Here is a 21,379-nt window from a genome sequence, read left to right on the forward strand (position 1 = left end):
TGTGAGTGGTCATTGAGAAGGATGACACTCAACCAGTGGAGTCTCCTCAGAGAAGGAAGGGGAGGACCATCCTCCTCAGTGAATTTCATAAAAATAAAAATGGCAAAACATTTAAAACGTTATCCTTTTTAGATAAAACTATACTAAATATATTCACGTCACCAAATCATTGATTGAAAACACACTGTTTTGAATGAAGGTCTACAGTAGCCTCAACAGCACTCTGTAGGGTAGCACCATGGTGTAGCCGGAGGACAGCTAGCTTCCGTCCTCCTCTGGGTACATTGACTTCAATACAAAACCTAGGAGGCTCATGGTTCTCACCCCATTCCAAAGGCTTACACAGTAATTATGACAACTTCCGGAGGACATCCTCCAACCTATCAGAGCTCCTGCAGCATGAACTGACATGTTGTCCACCCAATCAAAGGATCAGAGAATGAATTTAGTAATGAAAGCATAAGCTATAGATAGCTGTCACTGCAGTGCATAAAATGTGGTGAGTAGTTGACTCAAAGAGAGAGAAAGACAATAGTTGAACAGTTTTTAATAAATTAATTTATTCTAAAATGAAGAAGAAGCAAGAAAGAGCGATAGAGAGAGAGAGATTACCATTTTTTTTCAATTTCTGTTTTACTTACTTAGCTAGCAAATGCAGCTAGCTAGTTTAGCCTACTCAAACACCCTGCTCAAACAGAGGGATGCTATGTTAGTTAGCTGGCTATGAGTATCCAACACAGCACTGGAACTCTTCCTAGTCTGACTGTCATCCAATATGCTGTAATAGAAATAAGGAAATGCTTATGAGAAAGAATCTTAAAAGGCACCAACCGCCACTGCTCTCAACTGTAGTCCAGAACACACAGCTAGGTAGGCAGATGACCCACTTTTCCTTATTAATCCATTGACTTGGCTATCTGCATACTAGAAATAGAATGAATGTGCATGCTTAGCCCATGATAGTGTAAATTCAAAACTGTCAAGCAATAATTTGACCATCTGAAGCAACGACTGTATATATTAATGGCCCAGGCATCAATCACGTGACACCATTACTTCCTGTGTGAAGACTCAACTGCGCATTGAAGCCAAATTAAGTCGGTTAAGATGGCATTTCATGGAGACATAACATGCGCAGGCTGCCATTAGCAACTCAATTATCCTTCATTGTGTGATTTTAAAATGATCGGTTCAAGGACACGCATCTGGTGTATTAGAAGCAATTATTGGCATCATGATTGTCTTCTAAAACATGTTTTATTTACACAAAGATTGACCACGAAGATGGACATTTTTCCATTTACTATAATGGGGATCCTGTTTTCTGCAAACAATGCCTGCAGTACGGCCTTGAACTTCCGTGGCTTCAATGACAGGGGGAAGTCGTTCTCCCCTGGTCTGAAGGGAGGGAGGGAGGGAGGGAGGGAGGGAGGGAGGGAGGGAGGGAGGGAGGGAGGGGGGAAAATGTAAAAAGAGAGGGAGTAGAAATAGAGAAAAGGGAAAGAGAACGACACTGATAAAGAATGAGAGCGAGAGATGCAAAGACTCAGAGAGAGAAAGAGATAGCGATAGACAGAGCGAGAGACAGAGAGAGAGAGAGAGAGAGAGAGAGAGAGAGAGAGAGAGAGAGAGAGAGAGAGAGAGAGAGAGAGAGAGAGAGAGCGAGAGAGAGAGAGAGAGAGAGAGAGACAGAGAAACAGAGAGACAAAGAGACAGAGACAGAGGCAGAGGCAGAAACAGAGACAGAGGCAGAGGGCAGTACTGATCTGGGGGGAATGATGGAACTTACTCAGACATCCTGGTCGACAGCGGTCACTGCGACCCATCCATCCATCCAGTCAGGAAGAAGATGAGCTCATCATGAGGAGATGAGGAGGCTTGGCCCTGCAAACACACAGACGCACACACACACGCGCGCGCACTCACACACAAATTCCAAATAGCATGCCAAAATCAACTCGATGTCACTTCAAACTGAGTTTCCTTTAACCGCGTTCAATCAAGCTGGTCTGAGAAACAGATGTCTGTCTGTCAGAGGATGACGGGGAACCAGAATGAGGGGAGACCAGTGACAGAGTGGGCAGTTCAGTTGTCAAAGTCAAGTGGTGCTTAAAATAGTCCCTCAACACGTAATCATCAATGGAATTCGGATACATTAAGCAAGGGAGAATACTGAATACCTCCATGGACAGAGATGAGGGTGTTGGGGGTTTGTTGGGAGGGTGTCGGAGGTAAGTAAGACCACTGTATGTTGTGGATAGGGTTTAGTTAGTATTTAAGGTGTACTTGATTTAGTTTGGGGTTTGCACTTTTGGGACTATTCTATTAGTTCCATTATACCGGGCAAACAAAATCAAGCGCAGTTCAATATATTTGGTATATGACCCAGGTCTGGTATATGGTGCCAACTTGTAAGGTACATGGGCCTATTGTACACAACCAGTTTCAACATACACAATAGAAATCATATTGCTATTATTTGAACTGAACAATAATATAAACGCAACATGCAACAATTTCAAAGATTTTACTGAGTTACAGGTCATTTGAGGAGATCAGTCAATTGAAATAAATTCATTAGGCCCTAATCTATGGATTTCACATGACTAAAATGGGCCTCACAATGGCCTCAGGATCTCGTCATGGTATTTCTGTGCATTCAAATTGCTAACAGCAAACCACTCACCCACACAACACCATACACATGGTCTGCGGTTGTGAGGCCGGTTGGATGTACTGCCAAATCTAAAACGACGTTGGAGGCGGCTTATGGTAGAGAAATTAACGTTCAATTCTCTGGCAACAGCTCTGGTAGACATTCCTGCAGTCAGCATGCCAATTGCACGCTCCCTCAAAACTTGACATTTTAGAGTGGCCTTTTATTGTCCCCAGAACAAGGTGCACCTGTGTAATGATCATGTTGTTTAATCAGCTTCTTGATATGCCACACCTGTCAGGTGGATGGATTATTTTGGCAAAGGAGAAATGCTCACTAACAGAGACACATTTGTGCACAACATTTTAGAGAAATAAGCTTTTTGTGCATATGGAAAATGTCTGGTATCTTTTATTTCAGCTCATGAAACATGGGACTAACACTTTACATGTTGCGTTTATATTTTTGTTCAGTGTAGATGTGGACATATTACTTTTTATGTCCACTCAGATGTTTTTTACAGAAAGCATTGATTTTTGTTTCCATAAACATTTGCCTTAGCTGTGCTTGCTATTGTTGAGAGACCCCATGGATGCATTCCTTAACCCTCTCTCATGGAGTTATGGCAAGAATGTGGGATGGCTACATTTCTGAATGACAGACTCCCTCCCCAAAGTCGTCGCAGAGGAAGATGACGCGGTAACTTTAGCAACAGCATCGATGAAATGACTGCAGAGATCATTGCCAGAGACCGAAGGCGAGGAGAGGGAGACGCTTAGCCAAGCTGACTGGAGGCTACAGGCATGCACAGAACTAACTTCTGAAAGTGACGCCACTGGCTACTGCTCCACCCCGCTACAAGGGACACAGAAAAGTTACTTCTTCCTATACACCACCACTCATTTGGCGATCGGAGCCAGCGCAACAGTTTACAGGACCACACCAGCGACAAGGCTCAATACATAGAATCAAAAGTAAAGGAGATTTTTTTTCAAGAAAAGGAACGTTTGGAAATGCAAGTGTGCACTGGCAAGAAACGCGTGTGAAGTTTTTCCCAACTGTCCGGCATCATGAGCCTACTGTCGTGCTTCGGTGTTCTTCTCAGGACTTCTCTTGTCCTATATCTGTTTCTCAAAGTAAGTGATTCATTTATATTTGACCAAAGAACAACTTGAAAATGTGTGTTTAGGTCTTTCTAAAAGCCACAATACTGTGTCATAAATGAAGATGCCGAACATTGCACCTGTCGCGCCAGGTTGGCTAACTGTTCTTTTGTCAGCTCTATTTTAACAGGTGGAAGCACCATTTCACAGACGTAGGCTATTTACTAGTCTGTATAGAAAGTCTGTAGCCATTAATTTATAAACTAATTGAATAGTAATAATAATGGATGTTTTTTTTCCGATTTTCTGTCAAATCCATTGTTGGTCGTTCAATTTGAACTGTTGGATAATTAATTCAGTTTATGACAGTGTTTCTATTGTGCGATGAATAAGGTCTTGTTAGTATTGTAAACAATTCATGTCATTAAGTAGTTATTACACTGACCTTTAGTTTAAACAATATCCAGCTATTTATTGGCATGCAGGCCCAGGATTGTCTGCATTTAGTTTTCTTATGTGAGAGAATGTCATTGTTAATTTTTTTATATATATATTTTTCATACAGGAAATGCAAAAATGCCCACTCTGGTATTTGTTCTTGACGCCTATTATTATTTGTGTATTCTCAGGGTTCTCTTTAAGCTGTTTGACATGTATTCATATTTTCGGATTTCTCATGGAATCACCACCTTGTACCTAGGGTATTTTAATGGCCAACTCAGAATGGTATCTGACTAGATTGGTCCACGGCTCTCCAACTGGTATTTATGGAGAGGGAGAGTGAGAATGGTATCTGACTAGATTGGTCCATGGCTCTCCAACTGGTCTTCCTGGAGAGGGAGAGTGAGAGTTGTATATGAAGATGTGTGAGTCCAACACAAAGGGTTCAGGAATGGAATGACGACTGTGGCTGTGTGTTTGTGTGTGTGTGTGTGTGTGTGTCAGTGGAGGCTCTTCAGAGGAGGAAGGGGAGGACCATCCTACTCAGTGAATTTCAAAAAATGTTTTATAGTGAAACATTAAAAAAGTGATCCTTTTTAGATAAAACCATACTAAATACATTCACGTCAACAAATAAATGATTAAAACACACTGTTTTGCAAAGAAGGTCTACAGCAGCCTCAACAGCACCCTCTAGGATAGCACCATGGTGTAGCCGGAGGATGGCTATTTTCTGTCCTCCTCTAGGTACATTGATGTCAATATAAAACCTAGGGGGCTCATGGTTCTCACCCCCTTCCATAGACTTACACAGTAATTATAACGACTTCCGCAGGATGTCCTCCTACCTATAAGAGCTCTTGCAGTAGGCTTGGGCGGTATACCATATATACCATATACCGGCGTATTTGGAAAAAGCCACAGGATGGTTTTTCAATACCGTTGAAACTATTTATTGTACTATTTTTTATTTTTTTGAATATTCGTAGCTATTTTTTAAGTAAATACCTGAAGTCAACTTGTGCAGTAGGTTAGGAGATAAAGAACATTGCGTTCTTAATTTCACCTGTCACATTATTATGTAGTTTACGGTAATCCCCAGTCACGTGGTGTTTGTTTACAAGCACACAACGATGAGAGACCAGAGCCTTGTGAGTCACTCACTGTCATCCAGCACGTGCCAGGTGATCTAAGTGTAACAGTTTTGCTTCCGTCCCTCTCCTTGCCCCAACCTGGGCTTGAACCTGGGACCCTCTGCACACATCGACAACAGTCACCCTCGAAGCACCGTTACCCATCGCTCCACAAAAGCTGCAGCCCTTGCTCTGCAAGGGAAACAGCTACTTCAAGGTCTCAGAGCGAGTGACGTCACCAATTGAAACGCTAGTGCGCGCCGCTAACTAGCTAGCCATTTCACACAGGTTACATAAGTATAGTATGGAATTCACAACTAAATGTTTGCCAGCTAGATATCTTATAACTATTAAGTTAACTGTCTAAAATCTGCTAAATGCTCTGCAGTTGTACATTTGGTTTGCTATTTGTGTAGCTAGTTTGCTATCTAGCTAAGTGGTTAGCAACTTCCATAATCAAGCATTCGCTTGGTTATAGCAGAGAATCCCCTCCTGGCTAATATTCATTTTGTGCATGCAACAAACTGTGAGTAGCATTTTTAAGTTACTTTTATACTTGTATAGTTTAGGTCAGAAACTGTACAAAATGTTCGCAATGTGCTCGTTAGCATTTAGTTAGCATTCTCTAGGAGGATTTCTTAATACTTGTTAGCATTTTGATAGCATTCTGGTAAGTGACGTTTTTTGGGCTTTAAATATTAGTACTTTTTAAATAAATACCTGCAGTCAACTTGTGCACTAGGTAATAGATAAAGCAGATCGCATTCATCATTTCACCCATTAGATAATTTTTCATTATGAAGCTTACCAGTACTAGTTTCCCAAAACAGCGGTTTGTGCATGTGTTTGTTTACAAAGAAAAACAAAGAACAAAATGGGAGCTTCGTGAGGTCAATGTTAGCTAAGTGGCTAATGTTAGCTTGCAAAGTCAAGCTTCTTGGTAACAGCAGCAGAGACAATCCCCTCCTGGATTAAGATAATATTTGTTTTGTGCGTGCCGCAAACTGCGTTTTGAGATACTTGCATAACTTTATGAGCTGGGTTGTCTGTCCTAGTAGTAAATGTTTGCATGCGCTCGTTAGCATTTACATAGCATCCGCTATGAGAATTCCTTATTACTTGTTAGCATTTTGTTAGCATTCTAGTAAATTATGGTTTTGGGGCTTTTTTTACTCTTGAAAATAAATAGCGCCCCTTGTGTGCACTACCGGTAATACCATATATCCCGGGATGGCACAGACACGGTATGAAGGTATGGAAATCTGGATACCGCCCAACCCTATCTTGCAGAATGAACTAACATCTTGTCCAATCAAAGGATCAGAGAATGGATCTAGTATGGAAATAATAAGCTACAGCTAGATAGCACTGCAGTGTATAAAGTGTGCTTAGTAGTTGACTCAAAGAGAGAGAAAGACAATAGTTGAACAGTTTTGAACAAATTAATTTCTTCAAAAATGAAGGAGAAGCAGCAAAGAAAAGAGAGAGAGAGCTATATTGCGTTGTATATTTTTTTCTTCTTAGTTTGCCTTTCACTTACTTAGCTAACACAGCTAATTTAGCCTACTCAACAACCTGACTCAAACAGAGAGGAATGCTATTTATGTTAGCTAGCTGGCTAAGGCACCCAACACTGCAACTCTTCCAAGTCAAGGTAAGCTTTCAGTTTTAATTTATTTATTGCCACCGGGGCCCGACGGTGTAACCGCTGAACTGCTTGCTGTACACTGTACTGTGTGATTGTACACATGGATTGGATTGTGGGTTTACTAACCCGTTAGATCTAGTTTGATGACTATAACGTTACTATGGTAACACCGATGTAGGCTGTGTAGCGGTTAGTGGTTATGGTAAGAAGGTTTGGCTTAATTGTAGAGGTGTTTGCGCCTGGTCACAGACAGCTGATGTGTTGTGCGCTGATGTCCACAACTGAAGGGAAAAGGTGAGAGTAGGAGAGTGCGTAGATGTGAGAAGGAATTATACAAGAGATGATGCTGTATGTGGCTGCCATGAAAGTGAACTGTGTGTGTGGGTGATCAGGGGTGTATTAATTCCGCCGATTCTGTTGCAAAACGTAACAAAATGGGGAGGGACCTACCTGAATTTTTCGAATAGAAACCCTTGTTTGGACTAATGATTACACCCCAGATCAGCTAGATGCAGGCAAGAGTGTGCAAGGTGGTATTGAATGTGTCACTAGCTAGGTTTCTATCCAATTGGTGACAGATTTTGATGCAAATATTCTAAAATATGCATAAAGAAATATATGCGCATTTTCCCACCAGTGGTGTGTTTCCACCAAACGGACTTGTTGAGGATAACAATCAGTGCGTGATGACGTAGTGCACACAAAAGGTACTTTTTCACTTAAGTTTTCATGTATCAAATAAAAAACTAAAGTTCAGCGTGTTTCCATTGCATTTTCAACTCTACCTATAGTTTTGTCACAAAAACTGTAGTGTTAAATAGCAAATGTGCCTACTCTGGTCTTGGCACATGCACTCTAGCTAACAACTTGCATATACAGTGCCTTCGGAAAGTATTCAGACCCCTTTACTTTTTCCACATTTTGTTATGTTACAGCCTGGATGAAAAAAAAAAACATCCTCAGCAATATACACACAATACCCCATAATGACAAAGCGAAAAAACAGGTTTTTAGAGATTTCTGAGTGTCATGTAGTAGCCTAAACCTATTGATGTTTAAGTGAGCTGGGTGAACGGAATATGAATGACAGTCATTCAATATGCTGTAATAGAAATAAGGCCATGCATATGAAAAACAATTGTCCTCCCTAATCGTGAATGGCATGACTGCCACTGGTGCATGTGGTGTGTGTGTCTGTCTGACTGAGTGAGAGTGCTGTGCTGGTATCCTGACAGGTTCTCATTTATAATGTATAGACTACAGGAGTAACACTTCAGGTAGAGATGACAGAGAGAACTCTGGGTAACACTTTACATTGGCATATCACGTTATACTATAGTACCTAAAGGATTCCATAAGCTGCGTTTATAGACTAGCTTATTACAGGGTAATTACATAGGTTATTCTACTGGTAGCTACTGTGGTATAAGACTGATATCGCAGTGATGTGATGTTCTACTTTGTAAGTGATAGTGCGGTAGTTAGGACACAGAATTTGAAAAGTTGCTTGGGTGAGAAGCTGTGGTTTGGTGTGTCCTCCCAGCCTAAGGGGTTAAAGGTGATGAGGAAGTGATGTGGTAAGGCGATGCCTTAATGATACCTTGCCAACTTCTATGAAGAGTAGACACAGTGATCAGTAATGGGAACAGGCCATGGTACATTTGCAAAACTGACTTTTAAACCTGCTACTGTAACACAGAAAGAAGAGACAGTCAGGCCTCTTGAGGGGAACTGAACAATATTTAACGGGTGGATATCACAAGGGAAGTTGACACAATCTGTCGGTCAGTATATGCATTATGCAAATTAGTTGAAAGGGTACAAGAAAAAGGGGAAATGGAAGTGCTGAGAGGGGTGAAAGAGCACTGGGTGGAACGTACTGTAGGGCAAAAAAATAATTCAGAAGTATATCATGGGAAAAGTGATTTGCCATATGATAATGGATTTATAGAGATTAAGAAACCTTTATTTTAAATAACAACATTTAAAATCTAGGGTTGTTTGTTTAACATAATTATTCACTGATATTACTTCACATAAACTCCACGTTTCTCTCTCCCATTAGCCTCAGATCTTTTACAGTCTAAGGAACAGTGTTTGAAATTAGGAAAAGCTGTGAGAAATAGACGCCTGCTATTGCAGCCATTTGAAATAGCACTCTATGCCGGCCCCTGGGGAACTGTGGAAGGCTTTGACATTAGGATCCTTATGTGGTTGAGAGCGTGGCCCTATCGATAGCTCTCTGGTCCTGCTAACCATGCTTGTGTGTGTGTCTGTGGGAGTGTGTGTGTCTGTGGGCGTGTGTGTGTGTGTGTGATAGAACAGTGTCTGACAGTGCCACCAAAGGGCTGAATTTGCAGAGATGATGGTGGTGATGGTGATGATGATGATGGTGATGATGGTGGTAATGAGGGTGATGATGGTGGGGACAGATAAGATGTCTCAGAGGAGGGCAGCTTTTTGTTTCACAGCTCAAAGGACCCTGGGGTCGAGAGGTCAAGAGGGAGGAGGCACTTTAAAGTATGTTCCATAATCTCTTTCCTGTTATTCTTCTTGCTCGCTCACTTTCGTTCGTATGCTCTCTCGCTTTCCCTCTCTTGCTCTCTCTTTTGCTCCCTTTGTATATTCTGTTTTCCTCCATGCTGACTACATCGCTCACTCTCTTCCCCTTCCTCCTCTCTCCTACCGTTTACATTCAATTCTTGGGCCGACACTTTTCTCCGTGTATATCAATGATGTCGCTCTTGCTGCTGGTGACTCTCAGATCCACCTCTACGCAGACGACACCATTTTGTATACATCTGGCCCTTCATTGGACACTGTGTTAACAAACCTCCAAACGAGCTTCAATGCCATACAACACTCCTTCAGTAGCCTCCAACTGCTCTTAAACACTAGTAAAACTAAATGTATGCTTTTCAATCGAACGCTGCTGGCACCCGCCCACCCGACTAGAATCACCACTCTCGACGGGTCTGACCTAGAGTATGTGGACAACTACAAATACCTAGGTGTCTGGTTAGACTGTAAACTCTCCTTCCAGACTCACATAAAGAATCTCCAATCCAAAGTTAAATCTAGAATCGGCTTCCTATTTCGCAACAAAGCCTCCTTCACTCATGCTGCCAAACATGCCCTCGTAAAACTGACTATCCTACCGATCCTTGACTTCGGCGATGTCATTTACAAAATAGCCTCCAACACTCTACTCAGCAAACTGGATGTAGTCTATCACAGTGCCATCCGTTTTGTCTCCAAAGCCCCATACACTACCCACCACTGTGACCTGTACGCTCTTGTTGGCTGGTCCTCACTACATGTTCGGTCGTCAAACCCACTGGCTCCAGGCCATCTATAAATCACTGCTAGGCAAATCCCCGCCTTATCTTAGCTCATTGGTCACCATAGCAGCACCCACCCGTAGTCTGCGCTCCAGCAGTATATCTCACTGGTCATTCCCAAAGCCAACACTCCTTTGGCCGCCATTCCTTCAGTTCTCTGCTGCCAATGACTGGAACGAATTGCAAAAATCTCTGAAGCTGAGACTCTTATCTCCCTCACTAACTTTAAGCATCAGTTGTCAGAGCACCTTACCGATCACTGTACCTGTACACAGCCCATCTGAAATTAGCCCACCCAACTACCTCATCCCTATATTGTTATTTATTTTGCTCTTTTGCACCCCAGTATCTCTATTTGCACATAATCTCTTGCACATCTAGCATTCCAGTGTTAATACTATTGTAATTATTTTGCACTATAGCCTATTTATTGCCTTACACCCATAACTTGCTACATTTGCACACACTGTATATATATTTTCTGTTGTATTTTTGACTTTATGTTTTTTTACCCCATATGTAACTCTGTGTTGTTGTTTTTATCGCACTGCTTTGCTTTATCTTGGCCAGGTCGCAGTTGTAAATGAGAACTTGTTCTCAACTGGCTTACCTGGTTAAATAAAGGTTAAATAAAAAAATAAAATAAAAAACATCTCTGTGCCCTCCTCTCTCCTACCGTTTACATCTCTGTGCCCTCCTCTCTCCTACCGTTTACATCTCTGTGTCCTCCTCTCTCCTACCGTTTACATCTCTGTGTCCTCCTCTCTCCTACCGTTTACATCTCTGTGTCCTCCTCTCTCCTACCGTTTACATCTCTGTGTCCTCCTCTCTCCTACCGTTTACATCTCTGTGCCCTCCTCTCTCCTACCGTTTACATCTCTGTGCCCTCCTCTCTCCTACCGTTTACATCTCTGTGCCCTCCTCTCTCCTACCGTTTACATCTCTGTGCCCTCCTCTCTCCTACCGTTTACATCTCTGTGCCCTCCTCTCTCCTACCGTTTACATCTCTGTGCCCTCCTCTCTCCTACCGTTTACATCTCTGTGCCCTCCCTCTCTCCTACCGTTTACATCTCTGTGTCCTCCTCTCTCCTACCGTTTACATCTCTGTGTCCTCCTCTCTCCTACCGTTTACATCTCTGTGTCCTCCTCTCCCCTACCGTTTACATCTCTGTGCCCTCCTCTCTCCTACCGTTTACATCTCTGTGCCCTCCTCTCTCCTACCGTTTACATCTCTGTGCCCTCCTCTCTCCTACCGTTTACATCTCTGTGCCCTCCTCTCTCCTACCGTTTACATCTCTGTGCCCTCCTCTCTCCTACCGTTTACATCTCTGTGTCCTCCTCTCTCCTACCGTTTACATCTCTGTGCCCTCCTCTCCCCTACCGTTTACATCTCTGTGTCCTCCTCTCTCCTACCGTTTACATCTCTGTGTGTGTTGTCCTGTCTGTTCCTATCCCCTAACATCCTGCAGGGAGGGGGACCAGGAATCTGTTTGCTGAAAGGAAGTTTGCGGAGGACTGCAATTCTTCTTAAAGCAGCCACACAGGAAGTGACAGGTGCGGGTCGGGTTAGTTGCCCTCGCTCCCATCTGGGAGCCCAATGGAAGGACATGCAAAAAGCTGAGAGAGTGATGAAACTGATAGGTTAACATTGGATCTGATGAGCATCCAGTTTCCCCATTGGCCCGTAGGGTCTTTGGGTTTTGAGTTTGTGAGACTTGGTGGCATGATAGATGACAATAGATAAACGTGAGAGATTGTGTTTTCATATTGAAATGCTGAAAATGTGTGTACTAAAAGCAGAAGGGACGTTGACATTCAAACAGGGAACTAAATTGGTTCACCTGTTCCAGTATCAATCATCAATCTTCAGAAGTCATTTCTTTGTATTGATTAAAACTTCCAGCACCCAACCCAACAAGAGGACAGCCTAATGATAGGTGTTCACATTTGCATTTATCTCATAGCAGGGAACTTTGCATGTGATTTGTATACATGAAAGGATTTCAGATGGCAGTATCGACATGGCCTCTCAGATCAAATAACCTTGTGTGTGGGTGATGAGACATTAGCTACAGTTAGGAAAGAGAGTGCGTGCTGAGTCACGGCTTAACATTCAGCAATTAAAGCCGGGAAAAGTACATTGCTTTGCATGAGTTTATCATGGAATAGATAGCCTCGTCTGTGTGTGTGTGTGTGTGTGTGTGTGTGTGTGTGTGTGAGAAATGTCTTCTTTGCCCATAAACTCCTTAATGATGGGAAAATGGTGACGTTGCTATCAGTGGGTCCATCTCCTTTTCTCCCCTGTGGGCGTTAGTCAGTCCACCATGACATCTCTCTGGCCAGAGGCTGTTACGTATGTAGCAGTGTACAAGATTCTGCCCCATCTACTGTACATGTAGGGGTGGTTTCCTGGACACAGATTAAGCCCAATTAGGTAGAGCAGACATTTCCATATGTTTTTGTTAGCTGCATGTGCGACATACTGTACTTTGTTTTCTTATTCAATTTGTGCCACAATAACACTGTTGAATTCCTCTCTCCATTTACACTAACACGATCACAGACCTTTGAAGTCGTGTTTGGTGGCACGCAATTTATACAACTGACATGTTGTCCTTTACCTATGCTGCCTTGAGGAAATCGGAACGAATTAAGTCTGCTCTCAGGCGGCGCAGAGATGCCTGTGTCCATCGCGGGTCGAAAGTGCTGCTGTCACACAACTGGCCATATCAAGTGTGCTTTTGTGGAATGTTGCATTCCCCCTCCCCCAATCCCCAACAGAATCCAGACAGGCCACTTCCACATTAACTGCCCCAAACATGTTGCAATTGAATGGGCCTGAGAAAAAGACCCAGTGCTACAGCCCCATGTAAATGAATGGGCCTGAGAAAAAGACCCAGTGCTACAGCCCCATGTAAATGAATGGGCCTGAGAAAAAGACCCAGTGCTACAGCCCCATGTAAATGAATGGGCCTGAGAAAAAGACCCAGTGCTACAGCCCCATGTAAATGAATGGGCCTGAGAAAAAGACCCAGTGCTACAGCCCCATGTAAATGAATGGGCCTGAGAAAAAGACCCAGTGCTACAGCCCCATGTAAATGAATGGGCCTGAGAAAAAGACCCAGTGCTACAGCCCCATGTAAATGAATGGGCCTGAGAAAAAGACCCAGTGCTACAGCCCCATGTAAATGAATGGGCCTGAGAAAAAGACCCAGTGCTACAGCCCCATGTAAATGAATGGGCCTGAGAAAAAGACCCAGTGCTACAGCCCCATGTAAATGAATGGGCCTGAGAAAAAGACCCAGTGCTACAGCCCCATGTAAATGAGGGACCAGCTTCTCTGACTGAAGCAAAGCTCTTATTGTCAGCAGATGGCTATAGCTCGCTCTATCACTGGTGGCCTATGAGGGGTGTCCTCCACCATATTTTACAGTAGATATGGGGTTATTATCTGCTCATGCAGTCTCATTTCAACACCAAACCCACCACTGGTGTGGGGGTCAAAGAGCTTAATTTTCATGTCATCTGACCAAAGCACCAGTTCCAATCCAAGTGTCAATGCCTTTTAGTAAACTCCAGGCATTTACATTTCTTAGATGTCATGATAATAGAGCTCTTTGGCCATGCACACCAGTGGTGGGTTTTGTCATCGAAATTAGAATGCATGAGCAGAAAGAAATGACATACCTACTTTAAAATATGTTGATGGATCTTTGATGCTATGGGGCTATTTTGCTTCCACTGATCCTGGGGCCCTTGTTAAGGTTAATGGCATCATGAACTTTACCCAGTACATTTACATTACATTTTAGTCATTTAGCAGACGCTCTTATCCAGAGCGACATACAATTAGTGAGTGCATATTTTTTATTTTTTTAGTACCAGGATATTTTAGCCAAAAACCTAGTTGCCTCTGCCAGGAGGCTGAAACTTGACCGCAAATGGATCTTCCAGCAAGACAATAACCCTGAGCACACATCAAAATCCACAAAGAAATTGTTAATTGGCCTCAAAATCAACATTTTGCGTTGGCCATCTCAGTCTCCAGACTTGAAACCCATTGAAAACCTGTGGTTTGAATTGAAGAGGGCAGTTCATAAGCGCAGATGAAGGATATCAAGGATCTGGAAAGATTCTGTATGTAGGTCTAAGATCCCTCCCAATGTGTTCTCCAATTCATAAAACATTTGAGAAAAGGGCTCAGTGCCGTTATCCTCGCAAGGTGAAGTATTGAAAGGTATTGAAAACAGCGGTGCCAATAATTTTGACCCATACCCTTTCCAGGAAAAAAAGTATTACTTGTTAAACAAAATCTCTTTCTCTGAGCAATTGTATTAGTATTAAAGAATATATCTTCCCAAATATTATTTGAATTTTTGCTCATCTTTGGTGGTTTGCTCTCAGGACCTGTCTAGGACCACGTGTGGTGCTGTGGTGCACAGCTGCTGATCGTATCGATAGACACAGGTGTCATAAACACAAACACCCTGTTGTCCACTGTTTGCTGGGCTGCATGAGTGGGGCTGCAGTTGGGCCAGTAACCTGAGCAGGAAGCAGTTGTGCTGAATGGTTATACAATAAGGCCAGATAGGCATCTCAGCACAGCACTGTACCACACAGTACACTATAGTACTATAGTACAGCACCTCCGGGCTGTGGCGCTAAATACCACCCAGCTGATTTCCATAGCTCCCGATCAGAGCCGCGATAGCAGGTGTGGGACATTAGTGTAGGAGGTAGGATGGGGAGAACACACAGCTACAGTGTCTTCGGAAAGTATTCACACCCCTTTACTTTTTCCACATTTTGTTGTGTTACAGCCTGAATTTTAAATAGATTACATTGAGATTGTGTGTCACTGGCCTACACACAACACCCCATAATGTCAAAGTAGAATTATGTTTTTAGAAATCCACTGAAGGTGGAAAACTTGTCTTTTCTTTTCAATACTTCAACTAGATTACCAATAAGGGATTTTCCATTTTAATTGACTAATTTGGGTCAAAGTAGTGACTGGCTAAACCCTAACTGTAAAACAATCCCACTGACAGTGCCTCTGTCACATCTACCAGCCATGTCCACTGACTCCAGGAAACTCAACACAACACAGAGGCACATTTTTATCAAAACGGCTGCCATCAAACAGACTGTGCATTGAACTCTCTCTGGGGAATGTGGTGTGACTCACAACTTTACTGGCTCTTCTGTTTAAAAAGTGGTCTCCTAAAACCCTTATCTTATCTTCTACACAGTTACAGTCCACAGACAGAACGATCGATTCAGAACGTTTAAATCTCTACTGTGGTGTTAGATGATGCTTCTCAAGTTGTAAATGTGGCCTCAAATATACCATTGTAAAATGGAGTTGGGTTGTAAAAAATACCATCCATGGTGAGAAAATGTCCCCACTCATTTGATAAACACCACAGAATTTCACGATGACATTGCTATTGATGAACTGTGCTTAGACTTAAGTTGGTATACCCTTATGGAAAAACCACTTGATTTCACATGTGGAATACCAAGTGTTTTGGGAACACTTCACATGAAGTTTCACATGTGAAATCATGTGTTTTTGGAACACTTCACGTGATGATATTTCACGTGGATTAAAATTTTCACATGACATTTCACAGGTGATGCCCTGAAAACAAAGTATTTATGATATACACACAGTGCTTTTAACATAGTGTTTTCAACTTACATATATTTTAGTCACTTTAGCAGACAAGCTTATCCAAAGCGACGTACATTTTCATTATACTGTTTCACATGTATTTACAGTGAGGGAAAAAAGTATTTGATCACCTGCTGATTTTGTACATTTGCCCGCTCACAAATACATGATCAGTCTAAAATTTTAATGGTAGGTTTATTTGAACAGTGAGAGACAGAATAACAACAACAAAATCCAGAAAAACGCATGTCAAAAATGTTATAAATTAATTTGCATTTTAATGAGGGAAATAAGTATTTGACCCCTCTGCAAAACATGACTTAGTACTTGGTGGCAAAACCCTTGTTGGCAATCACAGAGGTCAGACGTTTCTTGTAGTTGGCCACCAGGTTTGCACACATCTCAGGAGGGATTTTGTCCCACTCCTCTTTGTAGATCTTCTCCAAGTCATTAAGGTTTCGAGGCTGACGTTTGGCAACTCGAACCTTCAGCTCCCTCCACAGATTTTCTATGGGATTAAGGTCTGGAGACTGGCTAGGCCACTCCAGGACCTTAATGTGCTTCTTCTTGAGCCACTCCTTTGTTGCCTTGGCCGTGTGTTTTGGGTCATTGTCATGCTGGAATACCCATCCACGACCCATTTTCAATGCCCTGGCTGAGGGAAGGAGGTTCTCACCCAAGATTTGACTGTACATGGCCCCGTCCCTTTGATGCAGTGAAGTTGTCCTGTCCCCTTAGCAGAAAAACACCCCCAAAGCATCATGTTTCCACCACCATGTTTGACGGTGGGGCTGGTGTTCTTGGGGTCATAGGCAGCATTCCTCCTCCTCCAAATACGGCGAGTTGAGTTGATGCCAAAGAGCTCCATTTTGTTCTCATCTGACCACAACACTTTCACCCAGTTCTCCTCTGAATCATTCAGATGTTCATTGGCAAATTTCAGACAGGCATGTATATGTGCTTTCTTGAGCAGGGGGACCTTGCGGGCGCTGCAGGATTTCAGTCCTTCACGGCGTAGTGTGTTACCAATTGTTTTCTTGGTGACTATGGTCCCAGCTGCCTTGAGATCATTGACAAGATCCTCCCGTGTCGTTCTGGGCTGATTCCTCACCGTTCTCATGATCATTGCAACTCCACGAGGTGAGATCTTCCATGGAGCCCCAGGCCGAGGTAGATTGACAGTTCTTTTGTGTTTCTTCCATTTGCGAATAATCGCACCAACTGTTGTCACCTTCTCACCAAGCTGCTTGGCGATGGTCTTGTAGCCCATTCCAGCCTTGTGTAGGTCTACAATCTTGTCCCTGACATCCTTGGAGAGCTCTTTCGTCTTGGCCATGGTGGAGAGTTTGGAATCTGATTGATTGATTGATTGCTTCTGTGGACAGGTGTCTTTTATACAGGTAACAAGCTAAGATTAGAAGCACTCCCTTTAAGAGTGTGCTCCTAATCTCAGCTAGTTACCTGTATAAAGACACCTGGGAGCCAGAAATCTTTCTGATTGAGAGGGGTCAAATACTTATTTCCCTCATTAAAATGCAAATAAATTAATAACATTTTTGACATGCGTTTTTCTGGATTTTTTTGTTGTTATTCTGTCTCTCACTGTTCAAATAAACCTACCATTAAAATGATAGACTGATAATTTCTTTGTCAGTGGGCAAACGTACAAAATCAGCAGGTGATCAAATACTTTTTTCCCTCACTGTATACAGTAATTATTATTCAATATGTTCTTAGTTGGGATTTGAACTCACAACCTCTTGCTTCATAGTATTCCAATCTTCCTGCTACACCAGCATGTCTGTATCGATAACTGATTTCACCTGTATTCCTACACTTTGGAATTTGTTAACAATACAGTCAAGAAAAACAATTATATTTATCATAGGGATTCAGGAGTAACATTAAAACAGAATAATATGCCATACCAACATTAGGCAGCTATACAGAAAATCCTAAAATTGCTGAAATAAGTAAATTAAATCAGTGATGAGAGAATAGTCAAAATAACTGATAACTAAAATAGCAGTGCAAATGAGTCTTTTGCTAAGTGCAAAAGAGTATAGGTAATGAATGTGTATGGGAATGCAACAGACTTTGTGGCTCAGCAGAAAGGTCAGTATACATCAAATCTAGAGATTATGAGTTCAAATCCCAGGTTGGGTCATACTTTAGCTGAACAGCGGTTCCACATGGGAGTTTTTACATGTGAAATGTCACATGTGAAGTGTTCCAAAAACATGTTTTCACATGTCGTGTGCAATCATGTGATTTTCCACATGTGAAATCATGAGGTTCAACATGTGATAACATGAAACTACACTTTTAGCCAGTTCTGATAATTTTAGGTACAGTATTTTGATTTTACAGTAAATTTCTACAGTAATAGTGTTTTGCTATATATTTACTGTGAATCGCAATGCACTTGGGTACTTTTTGTCCCGTCCTGCAAATTAGCTTGGCACGCCTTACTTGCAATTGCGTTTATACTTATAGGAAAGTTGTTTTTGTGTGCTTATGGCACAAACTGTTTTTTAAAAATCCTGTAATTTTATAGTAAGTAATCGGCTACTGAGTTGCTGTGAAAATAGTGGAAACAACTTTTTATGTATTTTTTACAGTAAATATACTGTACAACAACAAACTTTATTCAGAAGGTACACAGAAATTCTAATTCTAATTCCAATTATTTTCAATGCCGGAGAATTTTGAATTGGAATTGGGTTCACTTTCTGACTGGAACTTAAATGGAATTGACCTCAACATTGGTTAGCACACTTCAGAAACAACCACACCTAGGATTTGAACTCAAAACCTCATTTGATGCCAGCAACCTGAATTTTCTGCTTCACCAGGTCTGTGGCCACAGATTTATTGGCAGAATACATTTCTGCCGTTTGCTAAAAGTTGCCCGGAATCAAGTCAATAATCGTGCATTTATCTGACAACACCAAAGAAAGAGTAGCTGTGCTCAGGGACACTTGACATTAAGGTCTAGATTCAATCAGATTAAGCGTAAACACACAACTGCCAACACCCTCATAGCTGGTGCAGATCTGATAGAATCTAGCCTTAAGTGTACATAAATGATCTCGGGATTTGAACTTGCAACCTTTTGGTCTGGAGTGCACTAATGTCTTAGCAGTGCCACAATATGGTTATTTGTTACCAAGAACATACAGTAACACACTGTCAAATATAAGAGTACAGTTACAGTACAGTGTCGTTCCCTGGTGTACAAAAAGGTCAAAGGTACACATAAGGTACCTTCAGAGGTAAAAATAGGAACTCACATGGTACTGGTCAGTACCTTTTAGGGTAAACGGGCAGATAATGTAGTATAACGGAAATTTTTTCTACCCAATATATTCAATATAATGCTGCGTTCATAACCATGTGGCAGGTGGGAATTTACCAGTTGTATTTACCAGTTGTGAAGTCGTAAATACCAGTTGGATGCATTTATGCGCTTTGAACTCGTTGAGAAACGCCAATAGGCTAATGGCCAACAAGCTGCGTTAACCATAAACTAAAAGTACAGCTCTCATGCTTGTAAATTCATTGCTTTTTATAAATAATGTTTTGTTACATTTAACTGCCAAAAATGCTGTTATCATGGTCATTTCCTCAGTAGGTGATGTCAGAGGTCAGCATGTGGGAGAAGTCGGCGCTCAGGGATAATAGACACATTTCCCACTAGTAATTACCAGTTGGAGGGCCATTCAAGTGGATTTTTCCCAGTCGTATGTGGTAAATTCCCACGTCCCACTTGGTTACAAACGCTGGATTAGGTACAATCATTACTACACTTTGAAATGTATACTGAGCAAAAATATAAACGCAACATGTAAAGTGTTGGTCCCATGTTTCATGAGCTGAAATAAATGATCCCAGAAATGTTCCATACGCACAAAAAGCTTATTTCTCTCAAATTTTGTACACAAATTTGTTTACATCCCTGTTAGTGCGCATCTCATCTTTGCCGCGATAATCCATCCTCCTGGATTTGGCATCAAGAAGCTGATTAAACAGCATGATCATTACACAGGTGCACATTGTGCTGGAGACAATAAAAGGCCACTCTAAAATGTGCAGTTTTGTCACACAACACAATGCTACAGATGTCTTAAGTTTTGAGGGAGCGTGCAATTGGCAGGCTGACTGCAAGAATGTCCACCAGAGCTGTTGCCAGAGATTTCATGTTAGTTTCTCTACCATAAGCCACCTCCAACGTCGTTTTAGAGAATTTGGCAGTACATCCAACTGGCCTCACAACCGCAGACCACGTGTAACCACGCCAGCCCAGGACCTCCACATCCGGCTTCTTCACCTGCGGGATTGTCTGAGACCAGCCACCTGGACAGCTGATAAAATTCTGGGTTTGCACAACCGAAGAATTCTCTGCACAAACTGTCAGAAACCGTCTCAGGGAAGCTCATCTGCGTGCTCGTCATCCTCACCAGGATGTTGACCTGACTGCAGTTCGGCGTCGTAACCGACTTCAGTGGGCAAATGCTCACCTTTGATGGCCACTGGCATGCTGGAGAAGTGTGCTCTTCACGGATTAATCCTGGTTTCAACTGTACCGGGCAGATGGCTAATCCTGGTTTCAACTGTACCGGGCAGATGGCAGACAGTGTGTATGGCGTCATGTGGGCAAGCGGTTTGCTGATGTCAACGTGGCGGTTGGGTTATGGTATGGGCAGGCATAAGCTACAGACAACGAACACAACTGCATTTTATCAATGGCAATTTGAATGCATAGAGATACCGTGACGAGATCCTAAGGCCCATTGTCGTGCCATTCATCCGCCGCCATCACCTCATGTTTCAGTATGATAATGCACAGCCCATGTCGCAAGGATCTGTACCCAATTCCTGGAAGCTAAACGGCCCTACTTTTTTTTTAAGGTATCTGTGACCAACAGATGCATATCTCTATTCCCAGTCATGTGAAATCCATAGATTAGGGCCTAATTTATTTATTTCAAATGACTGATTTCCTTATGTGAACTGTAACTCAGTAAAACCTTTGACATTTTTGCATGTTGTGTTTATAGTTGTGTTCAGTTTAGGCGGGGGCTTAGTTTAAGTGGTTTTATCATTATGTTGATGAAGGTTGAGCACCTCTATTGATACTGTCATTCTGCAATCTTTGTAAGAAATTGTGCCAATCAAGAGCTGCACTGTTAAAGGTCATGATCAGACAAAATTATGTTTTTCATGACATTGTATGATATTTGAAGGAAACCAGATGATGACTAAAGTATGAAAAATGACTGTTGCTTCTACATCGATAAAGTTTGATCATAAAGTTACTGGTACCCTACCCCATGTCAAACACTTGGATTCATTATCATATGGGGATGATTTCTGTATT

At 42.1% G+C, this 21,379-nt stretch overlaps 1 protein-coding gene across 1 annotated transcript in view; it reads left to right on the plus strand.

Moving 5' to 3' along the window:
* The first annotated feature begins 3,435 nt into the window (after positions 1-3,435).
* LOC121540700 (receptor-type tyrosine-protein phosphatase eta) overlaps positions 3,436-21,379 on the plus strand; it is a 48,835-nt gene continuing 30,891 nt past the window's right edge. Inside the window, exon 1 of the mRNA XM_041849737.1 lies at positions 3,436-3,792. Coding sequence (XP_041705671.1) covers positions 3,727-3,792 — 66 coding nt within the window. The 5' untranslated portion in view covers positions 3,436-3,726. The remainder of the gene's footprint in view (positions 3,793-21,379) is intronic.

The sequence above is a fragment of the Coregonus clupeaformis genome, chromosome 26, assembly GCF_020615455.1.
Source record: "Coregonus clupeaformis isolate EN_2021a chromosome 26, ASM2061545v1, whole genome shotgun sequence".
NCBI lineage: Eukaryota > Metazoa > Chordata > Actinopteri > Salmoniformes > Salmonidae > Coregonus > Coregonus clupeaformis.